Raw genomic sequence first — 26,136 nt, 5'->3', positions numbered from 1 at the left:
GAGGCCACGATTCCAGAGAAATTACAACCAGGTATGTGGGCAGTGTTGGACTGTCCTGTGCCGGGGAAGCGCTTGGGAGGATGCCACGGAGGAGAAGGGGAAGTGAAGCAGAGGCGCGGCCGCTAGGGCCGAGCACGGGGGAACAGCGCGTGCAAAGGTTAGTGGCTCTCCAGGTGTGCTCCCAGACTAGCAGCTCAGCGTCATCCGGGAACTTGTTGAAAATTCTGAAACTCTGGGAGCGGGACCAGCAATCTATCTTATCTATTTTATCAAATCCTGCGGATGATTCTGACACACCCTAGAATTCAATAACCACGACTCAAGTAGAAGTCTGAGGATGCTGAGGATAAGAGGGAGAGGAGAGAGGAAACAAGGCTTCGTGAAGGGCCTCAGAGGCCAAAGGAGTTAGACTTTGCCCCGTAGGTGCGGCTTCCAAGGTTTTTAAGCAAGGGCTGTGGCACTCACACAATCGCTCCCAACTCGGCGTTTCTGGGCGCTCTAGCATTCTCTGCGTGCGCTAGGGCCGAGAGGGAGTTGGTCTCGGCGAAGCTGAGTTCCTCCACCCCACCTTCACCCCACACCCCACACCCCACACCCCACACCCCACACCAGGCGGCGAGTCAGAGAGGTGAGGCCACAGCCCTCTCTGCACTCTGGTTCCATGGGCTTGCCGTTCGGAAGGAGGTGAGAGCACGCAAGAGCTGGGGCACCGACGAAGACAGGCAAGGAACCACGGCGCGAAAGGCCGGCGGCCCGTGGGACAGCTAGCTCGGCGGGCCCAGGCTCCGCCCCTGGCCCGCGGGGCGCGGCGTTTCGGGCCTGCGGGCCACGCCCCCGGCCCCGCCCCGGCGCGCGCCAGGCCCGCCTCCCTCGGGAGAAGCCGGTTCTGCCCGCGCCCGTGCACGCGCCCGCGGCCGGGTTGCAGGGCTGGGCGCGCGCCCTGCGTCCGGGGCAGGAAGATGGTGGCGAGCGCGCGGGTGCAGAAGCTGGTGCGGCGCTACAAGCTGGCGATCGCCACGGCGCTGGCCATCCTGCTACTGCAGGGCCTAGTGGTGTGGAGCTTCAGCGTTCTGGAGGACGACGAGCCGGGCGAGGTGCTCCGACGGCCGGGCGGGCAGGCGGGCAGGCCGGGCGCGGGGACGCGCGGGGTCCTGGCGGGGAAACGGATGGCCCCCGCCCGGGAAGTGGGGCACGGGCCGCTTGCGTGTTGCGCACGGGCGGCTGCCTGGCTCGGGGCCTCGGACCCCTGGCGCCCGTTTCCCAGGCGGGCCGGGGGCCCGAGCGCGGGGGCGGTGCGTGACCCGGAGGACGGGCCGCGGGCTGGCAGGGGCCCCGGCCGGGAGGAGCGGGTCTTGGTGGGGTGGTCTCCAGCCCCGCGAGCAGTGAAGGTCAGGCGCAGGTGGCGGGGAGCCGGGCCAAGAGGCGCGGCTGGGCCCGAGCCGGCTTGGAGGTGGGGAGCCCCAGGCCAAACTTTCTGAAGTTGGGAGGGGCTGGGGGTGTGCGCGCCTTGGGCGGAGGAATGGGGCCTAGGGACCCCGGGCAATCGCGCCGACCCGCCCCTCAGAGGGGCACTGGCCAGCTAAGAAGTGGAGTCTGGGGGTGGAACTCAGTCTGGCAACTGAGGAGAGGGAGGGAGACCCCGAGGGAGAAAACTGGAGTGCCCCTGAGGCGTGGCTTCTTCAACCAGGGGTCTGAACCACCTGCATGGGTCTTCTGGACAGGATGGCAGGGGAACTGAGCTGGTGAATTGGCCTCAGGACATTAGGGAATTGGGGACTGGCCCTCTCTGACCCTAAGAGAATGGGGACAGCAGCAGCTAGTTTAGCAGAGCCCCAGGCCGTGGAGCAGGGCCAGATCCTATCCTTCTTAGTCCCCAGGTCCTCCTTCTGAGAGTCTCTTGGCTGATGTGGTTTTCCCTGGAGGATTAGACATGTCTCCCCCAGTGTGATCAGGGGGGTCCAGTGGGGTCTGAGACCATCCTGGAAGGTTGAGGATAAGTCAAACCCTGGCGCTAAGCTGTGGACCAGAGGACAGGGCTTCCCCGCCCCCACCCCTGGGATTTGGTGGACTCTGAGTCAGACTCTCTGTTCTGCTTGCCCCATCCTCTTGGGCCTCTCCTCCTGGCAGGGTGAAGGCCAAAGGAGCCCTGATACCCATTTTTCCTTCCTGCATCTGGGCTGTATGGAAGGCCTAGTGTGGAAATTGGGAGAATCGCTGCTTTTGCCTTTTTTGGGGAGGACCAACAGACTAGGATGGCGAGGGGAGCTGGGACAGAGTCACATGAGATCATAACTCCAAAAGGAGCTGAGGTTAGGGGTCAGGGGAGGCTGACTGTGACATCTGAAGGGAGTGAGCTTGTTCTCTGTGGTCCAGTAAGTAGCAGGAAGGTGAAGAGATGATTTTGGGGGCACATGAAACATTCTAACATGGAATGGGCTGACAAGGAGTTAAGGAGCCTTCTGACCCTGGAATATATGTGAGTAGGGGCTGGGGACCACTTTGGGGAGGGGCATGGCAAAGCACCCAGGGCTTCTCAGACCCTCTGCTACATGGCTATGTGAATCTTGGAAGGGCTGAGAGATTGTTCAGGCCTCAAGGTCTCTGCTGCCGTGCCTCCAGCCTGGGGTGGAGAACTGGTGCAGTGCTTGGGATCCTGCCTCCTCACCTCCTCCTCCAGCTTCCTAGCAGAACGGGATAGGGGAATCCCTGGACCAGAATGGAAAAAAGATCCTTGATAACCTAAAGGTTGTGCAGTCCAAGCAGCCATTAGTGCTTGGAGGCCTTCAGCAGCCACCTCAGGGCAGCCAGGCAGCATAATAAGTATTTAGGAAGGTGGGTGCTGAGTTGGACCACCCCACCTCACCATCCTATGTCCTATTCCAGCCCTGCTCCTGGTGAATAGTGTGACCACTGTCTAATTACCTAACTTCTTTCGCATGCGTCCTCGATGGTATCTGCCCCCCACCCCAGGATGGGAGCAATATCACCTCTCTCATTGGTAATGCCTGCGAAGTATTTGCAGGAGTTGCTGGCACATGCTAAACCATCAGTAAATATCTTATTATTATTTCACTACTGCACAGTGGTAATAAGGACTCATTCATTCATTCATTCAACAAATAATTAAGTCCTACTTCATACTAGGCACTGTGCTAATACTGGGGATACAGAAATAAATAAAATAGATGATGAGGCCACGGCCCTTGTGAGCAGACAGTCTGCAAAGGAGAGACTGACAGTGAAAAGGAAACTCAGTAACAAGAGGGCTAATTTAGATAGGTGGTTGGGGACGGCTTCTGCAGGAAGTGGCCTGTGAGCTGAAAGTCAGCCTAGGGAAGCAGTAGGCAGAGTTCAGGCAGAAGGCCCTGGGGAGAATGGGCTTAGCTGGCTCCTTTCAAGAAATGGGAAGGAGGGTGTGGTGGGATCCCTGGAAGAAGTTAGTCCAGGGCACATCCTGCAGCCTGCAGTGAGGGGCTGGGGTTTTATTCTAAGTGCAGTGGGAGAGCACTGAAACCAAAGGGGTCTAAGCAAGGATGAAATGAGACATGCACTTAAGATGCACACTCTGGCCTTGTGTGAGGGTTGGGTTGGAGACCAGAGATGACCATTAACATCCAAAGAGCCATTTTATGGTTTTCAAAGCTTTCACAAACATTGTCTCACCGCTTACTTTAAGCACAGTCTGAGAAGTCCAAAGGTGGTGGATCAGCATTGCTGTGTTCTCTGTCTCTGGGACTCAAAGAAGAATTCCAAGGAGAAGCTACAGAGCCAGGAAAGGACTTTGAATTCCTCCTCAGTGAGGAGAGGGGGCCTCGGAGGCCAGAATGCATCCAGGCAGATGTCAGAGGGCCAGTCCCTGTGCTCAGTAATTAGGGGGAACTCTGACTTTGGGGCAACTTTGGACAGCTCCTGTGGGGGTGCAAGTATGAGGCCCTGCTGCTGCACATATAAACATCCTTGGGATGAGGCAATGGGAAGGGGCTGGCTGCCTAGCAGGGGCTCCCCGCAGTTCCTCACTGCTGCCTTCTGGTCCCCCAGCCCCTCTGGGATTGTCCTTCTCAGGGTCAGCCAGCTCCTGCTGCAGTGCAGGACACCAACGTGCCCTCTCCTCCCACATCCTTCCCCCACCACAGCGAGCCTGGCCCTGTGCCCCAAGCCCTGCCCTCCTGACCAGCTTCCTCACTCACTGATACTGGCTTCCATCTTGAGAACCCACAGCTCCTTTGCCATCTCCACCCACCTCAGCTTGAGAATGTCTTTCCCTGCCCAGTGTGTGTCCAGGTCCAACATCACCAGTTCACATACACTCAGTTCAGTGGGACTGCAGCCACCTTTCCTAGGGGCTTCCCAGTGCAGGGTGCCCTCCCCAACATGGGTACAGAATAGAGCCTGTTGCCTCCTCCCCACTCTGCCCTCCCTCTTGCAGGTGTCTCTTCTCAGATGGAGACAGACATCCCCAGTTCTCACTGGGCACCTCCCAAGAGACCAGAGGGCTGGCTGGATGCCTGGCACAGAAGGCTGGGGTACCAGGGTATAGGGCTGGGGCTCTGGCCCTAAGGCATCTGCCATGCTCTGACAGAGGAGGAGACGGTGGTCCTAGGGAGGGGAAGGACAGGGAAAACTCGACCCAGTGGTCCAAAGTATCTGAAGGCCTTGGCTTCTCTCCTGACTTCACATTTGACTGTTTCCTAGTCCTCTTTCATTAATATTAGTAAGGATGACAGCCTTTACTGAATGCCAAGCCTGTGCCAAGAGCTTTTCATTCATTCATTCAACAAATATTTACTGAGGGAATTCCTTGGTGGTCCAGTGGTTAGGACTCTGCACTTCCACTGCCAAGGGCATGGGTTCAATCCCTGGTCTAAGAACTAGGATCCTGCAAGCTGTGTGGCATGGCCAAAAGTTATATATATACACATATATATATATAAATAGAGAGAGAGAGTCTTCCATTGCCAGACATTCTTCTGGGCTCTAGGAATACATCAGTGAACAAAAACAACAAAAAGCTCTATCTTCACGGACATTGCATTCTTGTACGGAGAGAGACAGAGAGTAGCGCAATATAAATACATTTATACAGGGACTTCTCTGGTGGTCCAGTGGCTAAGACTTCCAATGCATGGGGCCCGGGGTTTGATCCCTGGTCAGGGAACTAGATCCCACGTGCTGCAACTAAGAATTTCGTGCCGCAACTAAAGATCCTGCATGCCGTAACTAAGACCCGGTGCAGCCAAATAAATATTTTTAAAAAATACATTTATACATATTACATTATACATTATCTATATTATACACTGTATATACATTATATATATGTGTATATACATTATATAAACATTATACATATACATAAGTGCTGTGGGAGAAACAGTGGAAGATGAGGGGGAGCTGGAGTTTGGCCTTGGCGGCCACAGTGGCCAAGGTGGCCTACTTGAGAAGATGCCACCTGAGCAAGGAACTGGAGGCAGGGGATGTTGGGACATCAAGGGGAGAACATTCTAGGTACAGGGGATGAATGCCAGGTGGGAGGGAGGGGCACTGAGAAAGCCATTACTTTAAGACTGGAGGAGTGTACGCATGAGAGGTTAGTAGGAGATAAGGTCAGAGAAGGGAGGGGGTCTGCCAGACACAGCTCACATTGCCTTTGTGGGTTCATGTAAGGGCTTTGGGCTTTGTCCTCAGAGCAGAGGGTGGCTTCAAGCAGAGGAGTAGGGAGATGGGACTCATTTTAAAGGGAACACTGGCTGCTGAGAATGGACCATAGGAAACCAGAGTAAGAACAGGGCTTCCAGGCAAGGAAGGTAATGATGGAAGCAGTGAGAAGTGACCAAATTCTGGATGTACTTTGAAGGGAGCCCCAACATGTGTACTGATGATGGAGTATGAGGGAAACGAGGGTCCAAGTGATGCCCCAGTGTTTTTGGCCTGAGCAGCTTGAAGGGTGGACTGGCCCTTAACCGAACCAGCTAACTGGTCATTAACTGGAGAAGGAGCCGACGGAGGGGAGATCAGGAGCTCACTTTTGGATTTGTGGCTTGAGAGGTCTGTCAGACTCCCAAGAGAGGCATCAAGGAGGCTGGCAGTTAGACAACTGAAAGTTCAAGGGAGCCCCTCTAGGCCACAGAGGCAAATTTGGGACTGAGTGAGGTCACCTGGAAAGCCCAGACAAGGAAAGGCCCCACAGTGGCCTTGGGAGATAAGGCAGGGTCAGCCAAGAAGACTGATAAGGAGTGGCCCCAGAGGCCACACCAGGGGAACACCAGGGGGCATCCTGGGGAGGCTGCTTCAGAGGCTGTGGTCCAGTGAGTCCTGCTGCTGGAAGGCCAGGCCGGAAGAGGACTCACACAGCAAGTGGTGAGAGAGAGGGGGGACAGCTCTTTCTAGTTGCAGTATCCAGGCTCCATCTCTTGGACACTCTTCCCTCCTGTATTTGATAGTTGAGGGAACCTGCTCAGAGAGGGTAGGTGGCTGTGGGGAGCGACAGAGCTGAGTGCAAAGCCCTGGTGACTCCAGAGCAGTCACACAGAGCCCCTCACTCCTCCGCCCAGTCTGTGCCTCATCCAGCAGACACCAGCCAGACACCCTACATGCCAGCCATTCCACTGGGCACTGGGGAGATGGAGCTGACACAACAGCCTCTTCCCAAGGAGTTGGTCAGCTACAAGAGTGTTCCACCCTAGGCAAATGGGATGGCCTCACCCATGGAGACTCCGCTAGATCTTGAAAGATGGATGGAATTTGGTCAGGCAGGGAAAGCTGGAACAAGTGTGGCTATGCACACTTTGAAGTGTGGCCAAGTCATTACGGAGGTTCCTAGGTTTGAGAAGAGGCTGCAGGAGCCAGGAAGCGGGGTGGAGGCTTTCCCTTATCTCCGTTTTCCCTTCGAGAGCCACCCTGCCACAAGGAGCGATGAGTCGCCAGACTAGCTGCAGGCGCCTTCGCACCCTGCCTCAGCCTTCCAGCCACGGCCAGACACCTCCTCGGCCACTCCCAGCAGTAGGACCAGGGCCTCCGTCTCTAGGCCGTCTTTGCCCTGGAGCTTCCCGCTAGTTGGTCGAGGCCCCCTCCAAGCCAAGCTGTTGTCTGGAGCTCTTCCTTCCCCCTCTGCCCAGATGTCAGGCCAGCCTGGCCATCTGAAGGCTTTCCCTGCAGCTGCCTGCTCCTGCTACCTCGTCATCCAGAGTGTGACCCCCCAGGGAGTCCCCTGCACTCTGACTGTTAGTCTCTGCTTCCCAGAGAACCCAACCAGCAATAAGGTCTCAGATTTCACCTCTGTCCTCTCCACCAGGCAAGACCCCTTTGCTCTGTTGCAGCTTCAGCACTCCCATGTGGAACTACTGTAGATGGCAGAATGCTTTTTCCTTCTGAAGAGCATCATCTTGTCCCAGTGAAGCCCGGTAGGAGTGCTGGATGGACACTCTTGTCTGTAGGGTCTCTGCACCTCTCTCTTATTCATCTTCCTATTTGTGGAAAAAGAAAGTGGTATCTGAATCTAAAGGAGGCTCAGTGCCCTGTGATCTGTGTGATGGAGGGGATGTGGATGCGATGGTGCCTTGGGGGAGGGTGACATTTCCTCCGCTGGCTGGTCAAAGAGACCTCCCAGCAGAAGTGCAGAGTGCTCAGGCAAACAGTACTTTTCTAGATAAAGGGTGGCAGGGGCTTCTAGGCCTGAGCCAGCAAGAAGCTCAAGGAGCAGGAGCAGGAGGAGACTGACTGTCCTAGTGACTTGTGTTTACCTATCTTTTACAGAAAGGAAGGCAGAAGAAGCCACGGCCACTCGACCCTAGTGAAGGCTCCAAGGACACCGACAGTTCAGCTGGGCGGCGGGGCAGCGCAGGCAGAAGGCATGGGCGCTGGCGGGGCCGTGCCGAGAGCCCTGGTGTGCCCGTGGCCAAGGTGGTACGGGCAGTAACTAGCCGGCACAGAACCGGCCGGCGGATCCCCCCCAGCCCACCCCCAGAGGCCCCAGGCCGCCAGAACCTGAGCGGGGCAGCAGCTGAGGAAGCGCTGGTTGGGGCGGCTGGCTTCCCACATGGAGACACAGGGAGTGTGGAGGGCGCCCCCCAGCCCACAGACAACAGCTTCACGCCCAAATGTGAGATCGTTGGCAAGGATGCTCTATCCGCACTGGCCCGGGCCAGCTCCAAGCAGTGCCAGCAAGAGATCGCCAACGTGGTGTGCCTGCACCAGGCCGGGAGCCTCATGCCCAAGGCTGTGCCCCGGCACTGCCAGCGGGCTGGTAAGAGATAAGCATAGGCAGAGAGGTGGTGGCCCAGGAGGGAGGGCAGGGATCCCGCCCCCGTTTCTCAGGGGTGAAAGCCCGGAAGGGCACACCTCGCTGCCCAAGTTGGTGATGAGGGCACTAAGTGGCAGAGGTGGGCCTGGGGCCCGGGAGCATCAGGCTGTACGTCTGGGGTTCCTCCTTTGGACGGCAGGCAGCTCCCTCTGCCCATCTTGCCTCCACCGTGTGACCTGGGGCGGGAACTTACTGATGCCCCTGTTCTCTACTCTCAGGAAAGATGAGCCCTGGCATCCCGTGGGATGAGGTCCGGGCCCAGCAGCCCATGGATGGCCCCCCAGTACGAATTGCCTACATGCTGGTGGTTCATGGCCGTGCCATCCGCCAGCTGAAGCGTCTCCTCAAGGCTGTGTACCACAAGCAGCACTTCTTCTATGTCCATGTGGACGAGGTACCTGCTATGGCCAGGGAGACAGGGCGTCTGAGTGGGGAGGGCAGAGACCAGCTCGTCATGGACAGACAGTATCTCTGACTTGCTCAGTGGCCCAGAGATAGGAGAGCAGGGAATGGGGGAGCAGTCAGCACCAGGTGACGGGCTGCTTCAGAGCTGGAGCCCTAGCCCGCGCTCTGTCCGTTTCATGTCACTTGCACTCCACCCTGGGGTGGGGCCGGGTGGGGAGGTTGTAATGCTGGGGGTTCATCTTCCACTGCTGAGTTTCCACCACCACCCCCCCACCTCCCACAGCGCTCCAACTACCTGCACCGAGAGGTAGTGGAGCTGGCCCGGCAGTATGAAAACGTGCGGGTAACGCCCTGGCGCATGGTCACCATCTGGGGCGGGGCCAGCCTGCTGAGGATGTATCTGCGGAGCATGCAGGACCTGCTGGAGGTGCCCGGCTGGGCCTGGGACTTCTTCATCAACCTCAGTGCCACTGACTACCCGACAAGGTGTGGGGTGCTGCTCTGAGCCCTACAGATGGGAGGTGGGCCTCCTCTAGGATTTGGGGTTCCAGGGTCCTGACGGACTTCTTCCCTCCCCAAAGCCTTATTCTGGGATCTGCACACCTCAAACATGATTCCTTGGCCCCAGCAATGTTTTAGAGGAATTGTTGAAAGATGATATGCGGGTTGCAAGGGATAACAGATGGGGAGGAGAAGAAGCCAGAAGTTTGAACCAGGATCTTGGGTCAGACAGGAAGGGGTGGAAGAAGGATGGGGTGGTCTTTCTCAGGGACCTCAGACACTCACCACTCCAGAGCATCAACCTGGAGTAGGTCAGTTGGCCAGAATGGCTCTCAGTAAGAAAAGAAGGGGCCAAGGAATGAAGATAAAGAGTGCTGGAGGGATCTGTCTGCTCTGGGCTGGTGACTGAGCACTCTCACACACGCTACACACATGCCATTTTCTCTCCAGGACCAATGAGGAGTTGGTGGCTTTCCTGTCCAAGAACCGGGACAAGAATTTCCTCAAGTCTCATGGCCGGGACAACTCCAGGTAAGGGGATGGTGGAGGATGCCCTGGTCCTGAGGTCTCGCCACAAGCCCTATACACAGGGGGCTTGGTGGCCTCAGCCCTGGCTTGCAAAACCTCCAAACCAATCACAGATTGAGGAGTGCAGTGCTGATTGCTGGAAAGATGGGAGCCTGGATTCCACCCTGCAAGATCCTCAGCCACAGGCCCGTGTGCCTCCCACAGGTTCATCAAGAAACAGGGCCTGGACCGGCTCTTCCATGAGTGCGATTCGCACATGTGGCGTCTGGGCGAGCGGCAGATCCCAGCAGGCATTGTGGTGGACGGCGGCTCGGACTGGTTCGTGCTAACTCGCAGCTTTGTGGAGTATGTGGTGTACACAGACGACCCGCTTGTGGCCCAGCTACGTCAGTTCTACACGTACACGCTGCTCCCAGCCGAGGTGGGTGACTGGGCCCGCCCCCCAGGCGGGGGAGGGCAAGCGGTGGGTTCGATGGCTCACCCTCCACCCTGCCCTGCCACCCACAGTCCTTCTTTCACACGGTGCTGGAGAACAGCCCAGCCTGCGAGAGCCTCGTGGACAACAACCTGCGGGTCACCAACTGGAACCGCAAGCTGGGCTGCAAGTGCCAGTACAAGCACATCGTGGACTGGTGCGGCTGCTCGCCCAATGACTTCAAGCCGCAGGACTTCCTACGGCTGCAGGTGCTTCCCCGGGACCCCCAGTCTCTGGCCCTTGATAGAGCCTCACTATCCAGAGCCTTGATAGCGCCTCACCCCAGCTTTTTGCTGGGTGCTTTCTAGGGTCAGAAACAATCCTGGGTGGTCCAACCAGAGGATCTGGGCGACCCTCACTGGGAGCAGCCCCCGGGGGCAGGGGCTAAACTAGCAGCAGGAAAAACCCTCGGCAGCTGATCTCTAGGCAGTGCTGGGAAAAGGCGCGTCCCCTGCTGTGCTCTCTGGGACCTCCAGACCCCTTCACCCTCCTTGCCTCTCCCACTCCAGCAAGTTTCCAGACCCACCTTCTTCGCCCGCAAGTTTGAGTCCACTGTGAACCAGGAGGTACTGGAAATCCTGGACTTCCACCTATATGGCAGCTACCCCCCCGGCACCCCAGCCCTCAAGGCCTACTGGGAGAATACCTATGACGTGGCTGATGGCCCCAGTGGGCTCAGCGATGTCATGCTCACTGCTTACACCGCTTTTGCCCGCCTCAGCCTGCGCCACATCACCACTGCTGCGTCCCCCCTGGCCAACCCACTCTGCAGGTGAGACCTTCTTTTGACATTTTGCAGACTCTCAGGATGTAATGCCCTATAAGGAGGACAATCAGAAAGAGACACCCCCTCTCCCAGGGAGCCCCCAGCCTGAGGCAGAGAAAAAATGCAAATAAAACGAAGATGGCAAAAGCTAGGCACATAGGATCTGTGGGTGTGAGAGCTGGGCAAAGAAAGCACCTGGGGATGGGACTCCCCCAGAGCCCCCTTCCTGGGACTCCAGGCCAAGTCGGGTGTGCTGATGGCATCTCCCTTTCTCCCCGCTGGAACCTTCTTAGGTTTGAGCCCAGGGGCTTGCCGTCCAGCGTGCACCTGTATTTCTATGACGACCATTTCCAGGGCTACTTGGTGACGCAGGCGGTGCAGTCCTCAGCCCAGGGGCCGGCAGAGACGCTTGAGATGTGGCTGATGCCCCAGGGGTCGCTGAAGCTGTTGGGGCACAGTGAGCAGGCCAGCCGGCTCCAGAGTTTGGAGGTGGGACAGGTCCTCCCCTTGCCTTCTCCTGTTCCCCAGCAAGACTCAGGGTAGTGGGGAGAGAGGGACAGACACTAAGGGAGGGCTGAGGATTGGGTTGCCTTTCAGGACTGGATTCCTGGGTCTTCTTTCCCAGTGATGGCAGCCTTGGGATGCACAGAGGACATGCAGTCAGCGGGGAGGGGACCGTGGTTCCACTACAATGCAAGCCTGTATTCTACACTCAGGGATTTTCTTCTGTAAGGAGTTGGACATTCCAGTCGGGCTGGAAGATTAGGCTTTTGAGTGTCTCCTTGGTCTCTTTCTTGGAGGCCTTTGCTCCATGTGGGGACAGTCTCTGGGTAGGACTTCGAATCTCATTTCTGCCTTATGCCCCCAACACTTCAGAGCAGGTCAGAACAGGAGCCTGGAATGAATCTCAGAGCTTGTAGAGATGTTAACAATCCCAGTCTGAGCCCATAATTTTGCAGACGGGGAGACTGAGGACCAGAAAGAGACAGTGACTGGCCTGATGTCCCACAGGAGTTAGAGGGGGCAGCAGGTAGAGAGGAGGACTTTCCTTCGGCGCCTCCCCAGCTGCCTCCTTCCCTACAGGTCGGCACCGAGTGGGACCCCAAAGAGCGTCTTTTCCGGAACTTTGGGGGGTTGCTGGGGCCGCTGGACGAGCCTGTGGCCATGCAGCGCTGGGCCCGGGGCCCCAACCTCACAGTCACCGTGGTGTGGATCGACCCCACCTATGTGGTGGCCACATCTTACGACATCGTGGTAGACGCGGAAACGGAGGTCACGCAGTACAAACCCCCACTGAGCCGGCCCCTGCGGCCAGGGGCCTGGACTGTTCGACTGCTTCAGTTCTGGGAACCTCTGGGTGAGACCCGCTTCCTCGTGCTGCCCTTGACCTTCAACCGCAAACTACCTCTCAGGAAAGGTAAGTATCTAGTTCCCAAATGATACCCAGGAGTCAGGCAGGATATGCAGACAGGTGATCCCAAGAAGCTAACCATCAGAGTAGGGGAAGGCAGCAGATGGTGGCTTTGACCATCCCAGAGCCCTGCACTCTGGCATCACGCTTCCCAGGCAGGCAGACCTGGCTTTAGAACACAGCTCTGACACTTTAATTGGGCTTTTATTCTTGGCAAATTACTTGGCCTTCCTGAGCCTCAGTCTTATTACATGTAAAGTAAGAGAAATACAATTGTTAGAGACCTCCTGGGTACGTGGAACATAGATCCACTCAGATTGCTCCAGGGGAAAGGGGGAAATTATTGGAAAAATGTGGGCCTCTCCCTGACAGAACTCAGGAAATGACTCAGGTCCCACTGGGACTCAGACGTGCTTTCTGTCTCTGGGGCCACCCTGTCCCTCATCCTGCTCTCTGTATCAGCCTCAGGCTTCTCAATACATGGCCTCTCAGCGCAATGGAGACTGACCAGGGCCTCTCAATCCACAAGTTCCACATTCTTAGGACAGCAGATCTGATGTTGGTCATCTTCCCAGTCCATCGGCAGCCAGGTGGAGGTCACATAGCTGAGGCTAGGAGACAGACTCTAAACTAGGCGTAGGCTGTAGGTTCCTGCAGGGGGCCCAGTACAAGTGACTGCCTTCTGGGGGCTATTGTGGTGAATATCTGGGTAAAAGTGGCTGGGATACAGTAGGTGTTCAGTAAGTAGGTAGATGTTTTCTTCCTCCCGCCATGTCCCGTCACTGAGAAGCTGGGTCAGAGCAGAGGTAACCCAGAGAGGACCGGGTCCGGGGTGGGGCAGTGGCTGTGGCAGATCAGAACAGGCAGCCCTGCTCTCCCAGGACTCACACACAGTCTGATGGAGGAGACGAAGGGTGGGTGGTGGAGGCAAGCCTGACAGCAAGTGCTACTGGAGCTGAGTCTTGGAGGAGCTGATTTTCATTGACAGTGAAGGATATCCTAAACTGAGGGAACACAGTCAGCAGGTGTCTGGTGCATGAGTAGAACAGAGGGTGGAGGGGAGTCGGATGCCAAAGGAGGTGGGAAGGACGGCCGGCAGAGTAAGCAGGGCCCACAGCCCGAAGGCCTGAGTACTAGGCTTCTGAGGGCTCTGGAGACCACTGGAGGGGGTTGGAAAGGGGCATGGGCGACACACACCAGACCATCATCAGAAAGTAACCCTACTTCCTAAAGTACCTTGAACCCACTGTTTTATTTAATCCTCAAGTTAGGAATTAAGGGATTACTGTCTTGATTTTATAACTAAGTTTTAAAAGCACGGAAAGTTCTGTGGATTAGCCTAGTCACTCAGCAAGATGCGACTCAGTGGTAGACTTGGGACAGGACTGACTGGGGTGCCCAGACCTGATTCCCAGGGTCTGGCCTTCGTGAGATCGTTCGGGTGGGGCATGCTTACTCCTGCTCTGCACCCCCAGATGATGCCAGCTGGCTGCATGCTGGGCCACCCCACAACGAATATATGGAACAGAGTTTCCAGGGCCTGAGTGGCATCCTGAACCTGCCTCAGCCAGAGCCCGCAGAGGAGGCTGCCCGACTACATGCAGAACTCACGGGCCCAGCGCTGGAGGCCTGGACAGATGGGGAACTAAGCAGCTTCTGGTCTGTGGCCGGAGTGTGTGCCATGGGCCCGTCCACCTGTCCCTCCCTGGAGCTCTGCAGACTGACCAGCTGGAGCTCTCTGTCCCCGGACCCCAAATCGGAGCTGGGGCCTGTCAAAGCAGATGGGCGACTCAGGTAGCAGGGTGCCAGCCAGCGCCTACGGAAGACCCGGGAAATTGCACCTTACAGATGACGGAGGGCTGTCTCCCTCACAGGCAAGAACCAGAGGCCCAGGCTGTACACCCATGTCAGCCATCAAGAACCCACAGATGGCAGGGAAGGTGGGCATAGTATTTACCACTGAAATGGCTCTGCTGGGGACCAGATGTTAGCAGGAACGTGGGGAGAAGGGCTCCAGCTTCCTCACCTTCTCCTCTAATTTTTTTTTTTTTTTTTTTTAAGAAAAATGGGTGGTGGGGAATGAACTGGAAACAAAAGATGTGCAATAGGGCCCAGAGCAGCCCCAGGAAGTGGGCCAAGGCTCTGGGGAGCAGGGGCCAGACAAGCCCATCTGCTGCTGCTCTGGAGGAGGCTGGGCTTGCCTCACTCTCTAGGGCCTCACCGCCCAGCTTTGGCCTGTGGTGCTCACGGCTAAGGCTCTGCGGGGCTGCAAGTGCTGCGGCAGGCTCTGATCAGAGAAGCACTGCAGAGCTGGGCTCTAATGGGTCAGCCTCTACTCTTGTAGCCAGGGGACCATAAAAGAGGGGGCGGGGCTGGCCCTAGGGCTTTCCAGCACACCCTGCCCCTTGACGGGAAAGACAGGGCACCAGGCCTGCTGAGACCACTGCAGTCTCCCAGGTACCCAGAACTGCAAGCAGGGCCTGGGCTTCTGCCCTGGAGTGGTGAGCCTGCAGGAGCGACATGGGAAGAAGACTCCTCCAGGGCTCTCAGAAGAACCTGGAGCAGCATTGTGCCTGAAGCGCAGTGTGAAGCCTGAAATATGCAACAGAAGAAATATATCTCTCTCTCTCTCAGCGGAGCCTCTGTGTTTTTCCTCCTGGGTGTCAGAGAGCCAGCACTGCTGGGCTGTCTTCTAAAAGTTTTGGCTGGTACTTTGGCAGAAGGTGGAGGGTCTTAATTGCCCCAGAGTGAGAACAGTTTAAAGTCCACCCAAGAGCCAGAAGGGACACAAGAACCCATAATCCAGATCCCTCTTTTATGAGGGGTAAACAGGCCCAGAGAGGCTCAGAGACTTCCTCATTGCCACCCAGTGGGCCACCAGGTGAGCCAGTTCAGTTCTTCAGGGTCCTGATCCAGCACTTCCTCCCTTGCTGCCAGGCCACGGCAGAGGCTGACTTCTCCGTCTTTGGCGTCACCAGGGCCCATCCCAGAAGCCTTTGCTCTGTTTCCTGCCCATATGCATGGGCAACCTCAAGAACAGAGGCAGCCAGTTCCAGCCAGGACCTGGTGGCTACCACTGCCCCCTTCAGAAGCAGGAGCAGCAGTTGCATGGGTTCCTAGCCGCTGCCTTAGGACCTAGGAGGGCCATATTGGAAAGGTTGGTCCAGCCTCCCTCCTTTGCTCAAGCCCTTTCTCCCTTCCTACTTTCCTGCCATTGTCAGCCATGGGTCAGTATCAGTCCTTCACAGCTTACTTAAGGTGGGAAGAAGGGTGAAGTCTTCTCAGAACCTTTAAAATCACCCTATCCAGTCATGCTGGCCCAGTCAGCTCAGCTTGGGAAACAAAGGGCTCAGTTTGAACCCAGGCTGCCATATGTCAAGTTTTTAAAGCTGCCAGGAGAGGGCACCACTGTCCACCAATGGCAGTGGTGGGATTTTCCGTCTGTTCAGCCACTGCACTGACCTTGCGTGGAGTATGTCATTTAATCCTCACAACTCTTTGAGGCAGGCAATGTTTAGCAGGCCAGGAAAGTGAAATGAACCCAAAGTCAAAGCTATTAGGTGGTGGCTGCAGGCTTCAGAAGCAGGCCGGAGGACTCCACGGCACTCTCACTACATTTCCCTTATGCTGCTAAGGCAGGTGAAGAGGAAGAAGGTAACAGAAGGAACTGCAAGGAAATAGGGTTCGGGTTCAACGGCTGAGCTGATTGCTTTTTTCTGGCTCCTGGTGAACATCTGAAGCTCTGATTTGGTTCTCTCAAAGGTTTTGTTATACATCAACCTTTAGCTCTATTAAAAACCGTGTAATACCTAGGTGTAGAGTATCACGGACAAGCAGCGTTTAGACTCTGCTAAAGGTGCACAGGCCAGGCTGTGGCTGTGCTGTCGTTGGACTGGCACAACTGTTTAAAGAGTCTTATTTTTTGGAACTTAGGTGGGACGTGTCCTGTTTCAGCCCCTGCCACTCCTGTCCAATTACACCAAGTCCGGGTTACTCCGTCACCTGCTGTGAACATTTTGAGCTTAGCTCAGTGGATGGCGGTCCAAACTGAGGGTTCTGAGTTAGCCAGTCTGAGGCGGCAGCTCAACACTGGAACGGGTTCAGAGCTCCCCCTGGCAATTCTAATTTGCAGGCTGGCAGAACCAGAAGTCCCCCACCTCCGCTGATCTGGCTGGTTTGTCTTGGCCCCTTGAGTTAGAAGCAACGCGGGGCCGGGAGTAGGCGTCACGACTCCTGACAGGTTCAGAGGGCCTCCCCCGTCCCCTCCCGTCCAGGTCACTGAGGCAAGCTAAGTGCAGCTTCTCTGACTAAACTCCCGGCCGACTGTTCTCCACCCTCATCCTTCTGTAGGGATAGCTCAGCCCCAAGGCTTGTGCTTTTTGAGGCTTTGAAATATTCCCCTGGTTGGACCCCTGGGGTCTAAATTAGGGTAACAGCCAGGTGGAAGTGTGGTGGGGGAAGGTGGCAGGGCCCCCAGAGCTGCACAAGAATCCCTTTGGAGGGAGGGAAAGAAACTGGGAAGTCTTTCCTGTTTTGTGCCTGGTTTCCAGGACAACCATGGACACTTCTATTCCATTAGAGATGGAAGCAAAGACCAGAGGACAGCCAATTGGTATCTGTCGCCCTGTGAGCTGGGCCACTGGGAAGCAGGGGGCGGGGCAGAGTAGGGCTGGGAGGTGATCCCAACTGAGAGGTGCATAGATCTGGGTGAGGGGAGCTGTCTTGGCTGTCTTCTGAGGTTAGCACAAGCCTAGCCTGTTCCTGCCATCCCCTTCTTCTGCAGGTTTTTGAGGGACCCTCCTGGCTGCCAGGCCTGCAGAGTAGAGTTTCATCTATGGGACCCTAGGTCCTGGCATGGTACAGATCAGGGGCAGAAGCTGAGAACCTAGAAGGCTGCTCACAGACACGCTGGCTTTGAATGAAGCTGCTCCCCTGGATCAGGGTTCCTGGGTTGGGGGTTGGCCCTGTGCCCTGTGGGGATGGTGGGTTGTCGTGGTGCAGGGGAAGCCTGTCTTGTGGCTGTCCTTAAGATTGTTTAAGAAAGTGCCCTTTCTTGGCACGCCTCTGCCAAGCTGCTCCCCGTGCAGAGGTTACCATGGAGAACAGTCTCCTAGCCTTAGTTGTGGCCACTGGTGAGTAGCTCTTGCTGTCCCAAGTCACAGAGTTGGAGCAGATGCACCCTTGGCCCCTCAGCAGAGGCCAGAAGTCCAGCCTCTTCATCTGTAGGGTCACCAAGAGCAAGCCACTTGGGAAGAATGCTGTGTACAGTTGGTATATGAACCCTGAGGTCCCTTTCCTGCTGAGTTCTAGAGGCTGGGTGCCAGGAATCTAACTTCAAACGCTTGAGCCCTCCCTCCCCTGATTGAATTTCTAAGGGTGCCTGCCCCTGCCACAAGCTCTTTCTCCTCCCTGAGTCTGTCCTCTGTAAACGCCCTTACACACATTACTGCTTTCCTGGGCTGAAGGAAGACAGGATATAGCTGCTCTGTCCTCACAAATCTCTGCCATAGGAAATGGACGCAGCAGCAGAAAGGGAGCTGCCTGCCCACCCCCCGCCTCCGCCCACCCCGTTTCCCATGCACGGGAAGCTGATCCTGGTCCCAGCAGGTCATTCCTACCCAACTTCTGGAGTAGAATTACAGTCTGGGGAGGTGAGATGGGTTCGTGCAGGCCAGCCCCAGGCTGAACCCGATGTCTGGTGGCTCTGCGGGAGAAGTCCCATGCTGGTGTTTATCATGACCATCCTGCTGAGTGGCTGTACCCACAAAGCCCCAGAGCTGCCCCATCCCCTGCTCTCATCAATTCTTTTGGAGCCCCAACCAATGTGTAAACATGCCTACCCACTAACCCCTTACCTTCAGGGCCTCCTACCCCAATCACCACAAAAGGGCATCTGCTCTCTGCTCAGTATGGACAGGGCCTCTGGGTCTACTCTATGGACACTGATCTTCCAGTCTGGGTTCCCTCTGGGCCAAGGAAGTAGTGTTGAAAAGGTTAACAACATCCTGGCCAGCTCACTCCCCAGCCACTCTGGCAACAGGACCCTGTACTGGGAGCTGCTGGTGAAAACAATGGTCTTCCCAGCTCTCCAAGCAGTTGGAGGCCCACACTGTCCCTAGCTCCCAAGGGGAAGCCCAGAACTAACTTCTGTGGGTGGTGACTACTGTACTGTCAGCCTTCTTCCCCAGTACGGGGCACCACATGGGATGCTGGGTACAAAAAGCAAAAGAAATCTTTGGACCTGCAGCCTCCCCAGTTCCAACCCCAACCCTGAACATCAGACAGAGAAGATGGAGAGGTGAGGACAGGTATTCTCTGACTTTCCCACAAGTGTCATCAGAGCTGGCTGCCAAATTGTGAATGAATGAGCTTGTGGCTAGAAAACAGTAGAATTTATACCTGAGTGCATTTCCAAAATGCTGAGGGTCTGGGCTTTGTGCTTTGGACTGGTGGAGAAAGAGAATGAACAAGATGGAGGGAGGGGCCTGGGGACAAAAAAGGTTTGGGTTCTGCTTTCTTGCTCACTGACCCTAAACCCTGAGCTTCACTCTGAGTCATCTTTCATGGTTCCTAGGAGTACACCTCTCCCCTTAGCACCATGGGACTACCCCACCAAGGTCCAGGCAGTGGAAAGGTGCCGAGGCCCAAGGGATGCAGGTGAGATAGAACCCTTGGGGCTGCCACTTGGGATGTGGGGAGAGGGGCAGGGCGGGGGAGAAGTGTGTGCCAGGACCTAGTGGCCAGAGGAAGGAGGGGAGGAAGTGTAGAGAGGCTTCTTAGGGAGAAGGGTGTGTGGCACTCTGATCTGAGGTTCATCCTGGTGGGAAGGGCCCAGATGGCAGCTGGAGAACAGCTGTGCAAGCCTGCCTGGCTCCCTCAGTCACAGGGCTATCCTCAGGGTGGTGGGCTTGCAAAGCAGCTACCAGCTACCCCTGTGGGAGCCAGCTTCCCTGTCCCACTATGAGTGTTCCAAAGGACCAGCAGCAGCAGATGCTCCAGCTGACTGACTGCACAGTGCTTTTGGCTCTGGGCCCGCAGGGAGGTTAATGTTCAGTCGTCCCACCCTTGAGTGCCCTGGAGAACTCAGCATTTTTTCCTTATTACTTTTTAATTGTATGTAAATACCTAATAGGAGCCCCTGGGACAAGGAAAGATTACAGATAGAGAGCCTAGGATTTGGCTAGAGGCTAGAGGCTCCACTTCACCTCTTTGGTAAAGGATGGCAGATCCTAGTCCAGGTAAGTGATTTAGCCTGGGCAGGAAAAGTTTCCATGGAGACAAGAGCTCTAAGATTCAACCTGTCTCCAGGAAGGACCATCACTGGAGGAAAGGAGATACAGAAAGCAAAAGCCAAAGAAGGAATAGGAGTGTGTGAGGGTGGGGGTGCAGATGGGATTGTCAGGAAAGGGGTAATATCTTTGCTCTACTTCTCCCAGCTGCCATCCAGCTATAAGGAGGCCCTAAGGTCATATCTGCACCATCACCCAACCAGGGCTCTGCTCAACCACCACAGGAAGCAGCCAACTGCTTGCTCAGGGAAACACTATAGGAGGGAGCACTTCTTCCATCTTGCCCCTTCCTGCTTCTCCAAGGTACTGGCAGGGACAGCACCAAGCCTATGGAGATGCTCCCAGCAATCTCCTCCAGCTGGGCCTTAGCATAAGACCTCAACATACCCTGGGTCACTTTTGCAGGAGGTAGGAAGTCTGGGGCCATGCCCCGAGAATCAAGGTGACAAATCCAAAGCAGACCTCCAGAATGAAGACTTCTCTGCCCTCTACCCCTGAAGCTCCTGCCTTCAGGGCAGAGAACAGTCCTTGGGAAGAAGCCACTAACTGTGCAAGCTCTCCCTGGGACTGCAGCCAACACCGCCTGCCTCTAACACCCAGGATGACTGTCCATCCCCACTGAGACTTCCTTCTTCACCCTTCCACTCAAGCCAAGACTTTAAAGGTCTTGGGTTGACAATGAAGGCCTGCTCTCAGCCCACTCTAGGACCAGAATGAGTATTCCTGAAGGCAGATTCTTTGCTGTAGTTTACGGTTTTCGCTACACCAAGAATCAGAAAGCAATGCCAGCGTGGTGTGTCTCTGGGTGAGAAGAAAGCAGCTCATTTGTCACCCAATCTGTCTCATCCCTGGAATCGTATCCAATGATGTATCTTCCTCATCCCTGGAAGGACCTTAGTATTCCAGGCCAGATGGGGCCTCTCTGCCCTGGACCCACACAGGCAGGAAGGGATCTGCCACGTGACCATTTCTAGGGCTATTGCCCCAGTTCCCTCTGAATGTGGCTCCAGGAAAGAACACGACCACACTGGGTTTCTCTATTGGCCCTTTAGCCCCTCCTACCCACTCTTTCCCAGCCTGACTTCTGTGGGATCCAGGAGGGGAAGGATCCAGGAAAGAACACAACCACACTGGGTTTCTCTATTGGCCCCTTGGCCCCTCCTACCCACTCTTTCCGCAACCTGACTTCTGTGGGATCCAGGAGCTTGTACACCCTCAAGTACAAGCTCTCCTCTTCCTTGTGGAAGAAGGAAAGTCCTTCCTCTGGAGTCCCCTCTTCTCATTCCCGTGTACACCTGAGAACATGAATAAACAGATCAACATGCCACTCCATCCAGGTTTGTCCCCAAACAGCAGAAACTCGACACTAGCTAACTTTATTGTTGGCCCCAGATCAGGTCTCCCAAAGGGCTTCCACCAGTCACTTCAGAGTCTCCTGCAGTCACCGCCAAGCGGACTCCTTCACTGGGAGGCCTTGTCATCACTCCAACTCTTGATGACGTCTGGTACCATCCTCTCCTGTCACCTGGCCTCCACAGGCCTCAACCAGGAGGTCAAAGCATAGCTACCAGTTTGAAGGTGCCCTCAGGCTTGGCAGGAACCACGTGGACAAAAGTCTTGTAGAGCACAGCGCCTTCGGGCAGCCTGGTGACCAGATCCACAGCCTCCGAGTTGCTGGGATTGGGCACGTAGACCTCCTTAGTGTAGCGGACGACCCCCTCCTCCAGGGCATACAGGCATTTCTTCTTTCCCAGCCCCACCTGCAACACACGGAGTAGTCAGCTGGACAGCCGGGGGGCCCATCCCAGGGCTCTAGGATAGACTCTTCACAAAGATTCAGGCCCTGGGGCCAAAAGGGAGGGTTCAGAAAGCTCCATCCAAGGCTCCCTTTCCCTGTGGGCTTGGTAATGATTCCACGATAAAGGTGGGAAAAGAAAACTCCAATAGCCAATCCAGGTGGTTATTCATTCCCTGAGGGTAATGCCTGGACTTCTATCTGTACAGGTGGCCAGAAGCCACACTGGACAGATGCCCAAACCAGGCCCAGGAAAAGGTCTAATCACTGCTCCTGGGAGCCTCCTTCTGGGAGGCTTACCATAACACTAGTTTGATGCAACATTTTCATCTATATGGTGAAGTTTAGGCTCAAAGCTATATACATAATGCATATACTAATTAAACAAAAATAATGATAAACGTTGGGACTTCCCTGGTGGCTCAGACGGTAAAGCGTCCAGGTTCGATCCCTGGGTCGGGAAGATCCCCTGGAGAAGGAAATGGCAATCCACTCCAGTACTATTGCCTGGAAAATCCCATGGACAGAGGAGCTTGGTAGGCTACAGTCCATGGGGTTCCAAAGAGTCGGACACGACTGAGCGACTTCACTCACTCACTCACTCAATGATAAAAGCTAATACTGTGTCATACTTACTGTGTGTAAGCACTATTCCAAGCACTATTATACACATGAACTCACTTAATTCTCACCTTGTGAAGTAGGTACTATGTCTAAATCTGATTTTCAGGTGAGAAATATGAGCGAAGAGATTAAAATAAACTGTTTATTAAATATATACATATTATTAACTATACATATCTTAGCTTTTTTTCATTTATCAAACTTGAGATTAGATACGTGGCAAGTTTTATCCAGGCAGTCCTGCATTATTCAGCATCTCTCAAATTAAAAGAACAGACTCTGGTTCAGATCCCAGCACTACGACTTACTACGGTGTGATCTGAGCAAGTTAATTTACTTCACTGTGTCTCACTTTTTTCAACTGTAAAATATGGATAAATATTAACTACTTCATAGGGTCATCTTGAGAATTAAATTAAAATTAATAATCAGAAAGAGCTTAAAATACTGCCCAGGTCAAAACATATTAGTTTTTATTACTGTTGTTGTTATTTTAGTAGAACTAAAAATGAACATAGCCACATACTGAATGTCTCGAATTCTTAAAAAAAAAAAGTCACTACACATACAGTCAATTCACATACAAATTGGCATTTTTGAAATAATTATAGGTTACCATCAGTCTTTCTGTGCCTACTGAAATTGCCAAAAAAGAGGTAAGAAGGGAGGAGGGAATAGAGTACAGAAGAAACTAAACTAACATTTTAAACAATGTAAAGAACAGAGCATAGATCTGTGTTACAGAACTTTCCTGCCTTAGCAAGTGATACTAACTTGCTGACGCTGAAATTCCTGCCTGGTATGGACCTAATTTCTGGCCCATATACTGAATCCTATTTTATTAAATTCAAGTTGTCTTTCAGGGACCTAATAACAACTTTATGCAAAGGAGGAATTCTTAAAAATGAAAAAACTGAAATTAGTTTCTCAAGATTAAAAAATTATCTTAAATCACTAGAAATCTCCTCTTCCAAGAAATGGGGGTTAGGCAAAAAAGTGACCTGGGAGTCAGCAGACCTGGTTCAAATCCCAGCTCTGTCACTACCCCAGGAGCCCCTTTCTAAGTTTTTGGCATCCCACCTATAAAATACAAATGATACCTACCTACCCTCAGGATGGGAGTAAAGATGAAATAAGATAATGCAGGCCCAGGAATCAGCGTGATGCTTGGCGTTTGGTATGCACCCAACAGATGCAACTGTTATAATTACTGTGCTCAGGAGCATGGAGAGGTGAAGAAAAAGTGGGGGTGGAAGGAAGCAAAAAGCAACTTACATGGGCACCTGGGTGCCAGCGGAAGTGGCGCTGAGTCGCAAGGATGTTGCCAGCATGAACATAGTGACCTAGAAGAGAAGTCCACAAGTGCACTGCCTCTGGGTGCCAACAATGAGGCAGACAGCAAGCTGCTAAGAAAACACAGTAGCCCCGACTCTTCCTGGCCCAAATGCTGCATACCAGCTTCTAGACCTGGCCCTGGAAAGGACCAACTCCCAGAGGGTCTGACACAAGCAGCCCACAACCCCTCCCTGGGAACCTCCACTCTAGTCACATGGCCAAGGTTCCCACCTATTTGCTCTTCCTCAGCCCCTCCGCCTTGCTTCAGGTCTTATCTGGTTCTTTAATTTGGAACTAAATGTTCTGGTAAGCAACATGGAGAGTACAGGGCTAGGCACTTGTGTGGTTTGCCTGCTCTTCAGAGGAATATCGGGGCAGCAAGGGAGGTTGCTAAGTGGGAAATGGAAGGCAGGCCATACCCTTACCCTCCATTTTCTTGATGCCAAAGCGTTTGCCTGGAGACTTTCCACCAAGGTTCTTGGAGCTGCCACCTGTCTTCTTGGATGCATATCTGACAGCAAGAGCTGCAGCCTGAGGAGGGCTCAGCAGGGCTGTAACTGCACAGAGAACAGAAATGCTGTTCAAACAGAGAGGCTTCCCAGGAGATTCTCATTCTTTGCCTCAGTGGGCCATTTGCTAAGCTGAGAGGCGGCAGGGGGCATTTTCAGGATAAGTGAAGATGTGTGAGCAGAAATGCCACGTGACTGTGTGGGTTTTCAGGGAATGTCTGAAGTCCTTGTATTGTCCACAGTGTAAGCGCTACATGAGTTGTATGTGCGGCCTAGGGTTTGGGGGAGGGAGTAAAATACTAATGGGAAAAAAAAATACCATGTGTCCTGGGTTTTGACACATGCAGTCCTACTGAGGAGAAACAAAACCACAGAAACAGAAGCCAGCAAGAGGACACCACAGAGCTGCCTGTTTCAGTCTCTCACCATTACGCCCTCAAGATTCCATGCACTGTGCAGGGGCCAGACCACACAGCCCAACAACAGAACACCAGAGACAGGCTCCTGCTTTGACCTCACCCACCACTCTCTTAGCCACCCACCCATCCATAGCACACCAGATACTTGTAAACAAAAAGGGCAGCCTCTCTGAGGGTGGCTCCTACAGGCCCCTGCGCAGTTCAGAAGGCCGGTCCCTTTGTTTGGCAAGCCCGTTAAGCATAGAGAAGACTGACTGATAACCATGCCCTTGTTACTCTGACCTCTCCATACTCATTCCAAAGTGCTCAATGGTATTTATTTTAAAAAGGAAAGTGAACTAAAATTCATGCTGACCAGGATGGAAGCCCTGTGCTAGGCACAAGCCCTTGCCAGGACAAGCCCAGGATTGGGAATCCTTGCATTCAGGTCTCCAGATACAGCTGTGTTAATCAGGGTCATGCCAGAGTCTTTAGAGAAGCCCTGTGCAACCCTGGAGCCTGTCAGTTCACAGTTTCTAAAACCTAGGTTTCTGAAGTTTTAATTAGAACAGAGACTAGCTGGGACAAAAGGCCAGAGATAAGGACTTAAGAGAGACAACATATTAAACGCCCAGCATCAGGATCTACCTACGTTTAAACACCTCTACATTTGTTCACTTACTAAAGTTAAGAAACTGGACTTTGGCTTTACCTACCTTATCTCATTCACAAATCTTTCCCCTTCACCCTATACCCCATCCTCCTCAAAGAAAATGATGCTATCACCTACACAGCTGGTCAGGCAGAAGTCAAAGAGTCATTGTAGATGCCTTCCCTTTGCTAACCTCAGGTATGGAGGGAGTCCATCAGCAAGCTCTGGATTCTATCTCCAAAACAGATCTCAAACCCACCCATTTCCCTCCAAGTTCACTGACACCAACATCCTGATTAAACCATCTTTCATCAGGTCTATTGCTACTACTTCCCATCTGGCTTCCTCATTTCTATTCCTACTCCTTTTAAGCTCATAGAGGAGCAAGAGCTTCCTCCTCAAAATGGAAAATTGGATCAAATCATTCTCTAGCCCCTCACTCTCTTGCAAAACCAGGCCTCCTACCATCCTTAAGGTCTTAACTTATATGTTACCTCCTCAGAGGGCTTCACTGACTACCCAACCTAAAAGAAAAGACACAGACACATTTTTCCCTCTCGGTCACAGCACCTGTAATGATTCACAATGTTATTTATGTGCTTATTTACTGGCTTATCTATTACAAGTAACTTTCCTGGGGCTAGAGACTGTCTTCAGCAACCCTCAACACCTACCAGTGTTTGGCACAAATGCAGACCTCAATCTACTGAACGAATGGATTAACTTTTTGAGCGCCTATGTGCCAACGATAGCAACCTATTTTTGTAGATGAAGGGATCTAAAGAAACCCAGATAGAGGAGGCCGCAAATAACAGCAAGGGAAACTGTAAGAGCAAGCCAGTCCAGGTAAGGTCACGTGCTCCACGCCCCAGAGGTCACGTGATCAACGACTGCCCCGCACATTTCCCCCAGTCTCCTCCTTCCCCCAGGCTCCTCCACGGGGTACCGCCTCCACCCTCAGGCTCCCTGCAAGGTCTCCACTGCACTTCTACCCCTCGACCCGCAACGGCCACGGCGTCCGATTACCAGCAGTCCGGGTCTTCCACGCCAGCACCGCCAACGCCATGTTTTACGTACTCCCGCTTCCGGTGTTAGAGTTGTGCTTCCGCTACCGGGAGATCTATTTCCGGGTCCTGCGTGGCAGACGAA

General features: G+C 54.2%; 2 protein-coding genes across 2 annotated transcripts; one reads left to right on the top strand and one right to left on the bottom strand.

Moving 5' to 3' along the window:
- Positions 1–959: 959 nt before the first annotated feature.
- XYLT2 (xylosyltransferase 2) lies at positions 960–15,011 on the top strand. Its single transcript, XM_052657581.1, has 11 exons — positions 960–1,094; positions 7,753–8,242; positions 8,518–8,693; positions 8,988–9,190; positions 9,656–9,736; positions 9,938–10,154; positions 10,241–10,417; positions 10,718–10,980; positions 11,268–11,463; positions 12,058–12,391; positions 13,861–15,011. The coding sequence occupies exons 1-11, from the start codon at positions 960–962 to the stop codon at positions 14,181–14,183; spliced, it is 2,595 nt and encodes an 864-aa protein (XP_052513541.1). The 3' UTR covers positions 14,184–15,011.
- A 6,023-nt stretch (positions 15,012–21,034) lies between these two features.
- MRPL27 (mitochondrial ribosomal protein L27) lies at positions 21,035–26,094 on the bottom strand. Its single transcript, XM_052658340.1, has 4 exons — positions 26,014–26,094; positions 23,854–23,985; positions 23,369–23,436; positions 21,035–21,434 (listed from the first exon to the last, which is right to left on the bottom strand). Exons 1-4 carry the CDS (start codon positions 26,051–26,053, stop codon positions 21,228–21,230), a joined length of 447 nt encoding a protein of 148 aa, XP_052514300.1. The 5' UTR covers positions 26,054–26,094; the 3' UTR covers positions 21,035–21,227.
- Positions 26,095–26,136: the final 42 nt, after the last annotated feature.

This window comes from Budorcas taxicolor, chromosome 19 (assembly GCF_023091745.1).
Source record: "Budorcas taxicolor isolate Tak-1 chromosome 19, Takin1.1, whole genome shotgun sequence".
In the NCBI taxonomy this organism is placed as follows: domain Eukaryota; kingdom Metazoa; phylum Chordata; class Mammalia; order Artiodactyla; family Bovidae; genus Budorcas; species Budorcas taxicolor.
Note: the sequence above shows the minus strand (reverse complement) of the source record. Positions and strands in the feature narration are given on the sequence as shown.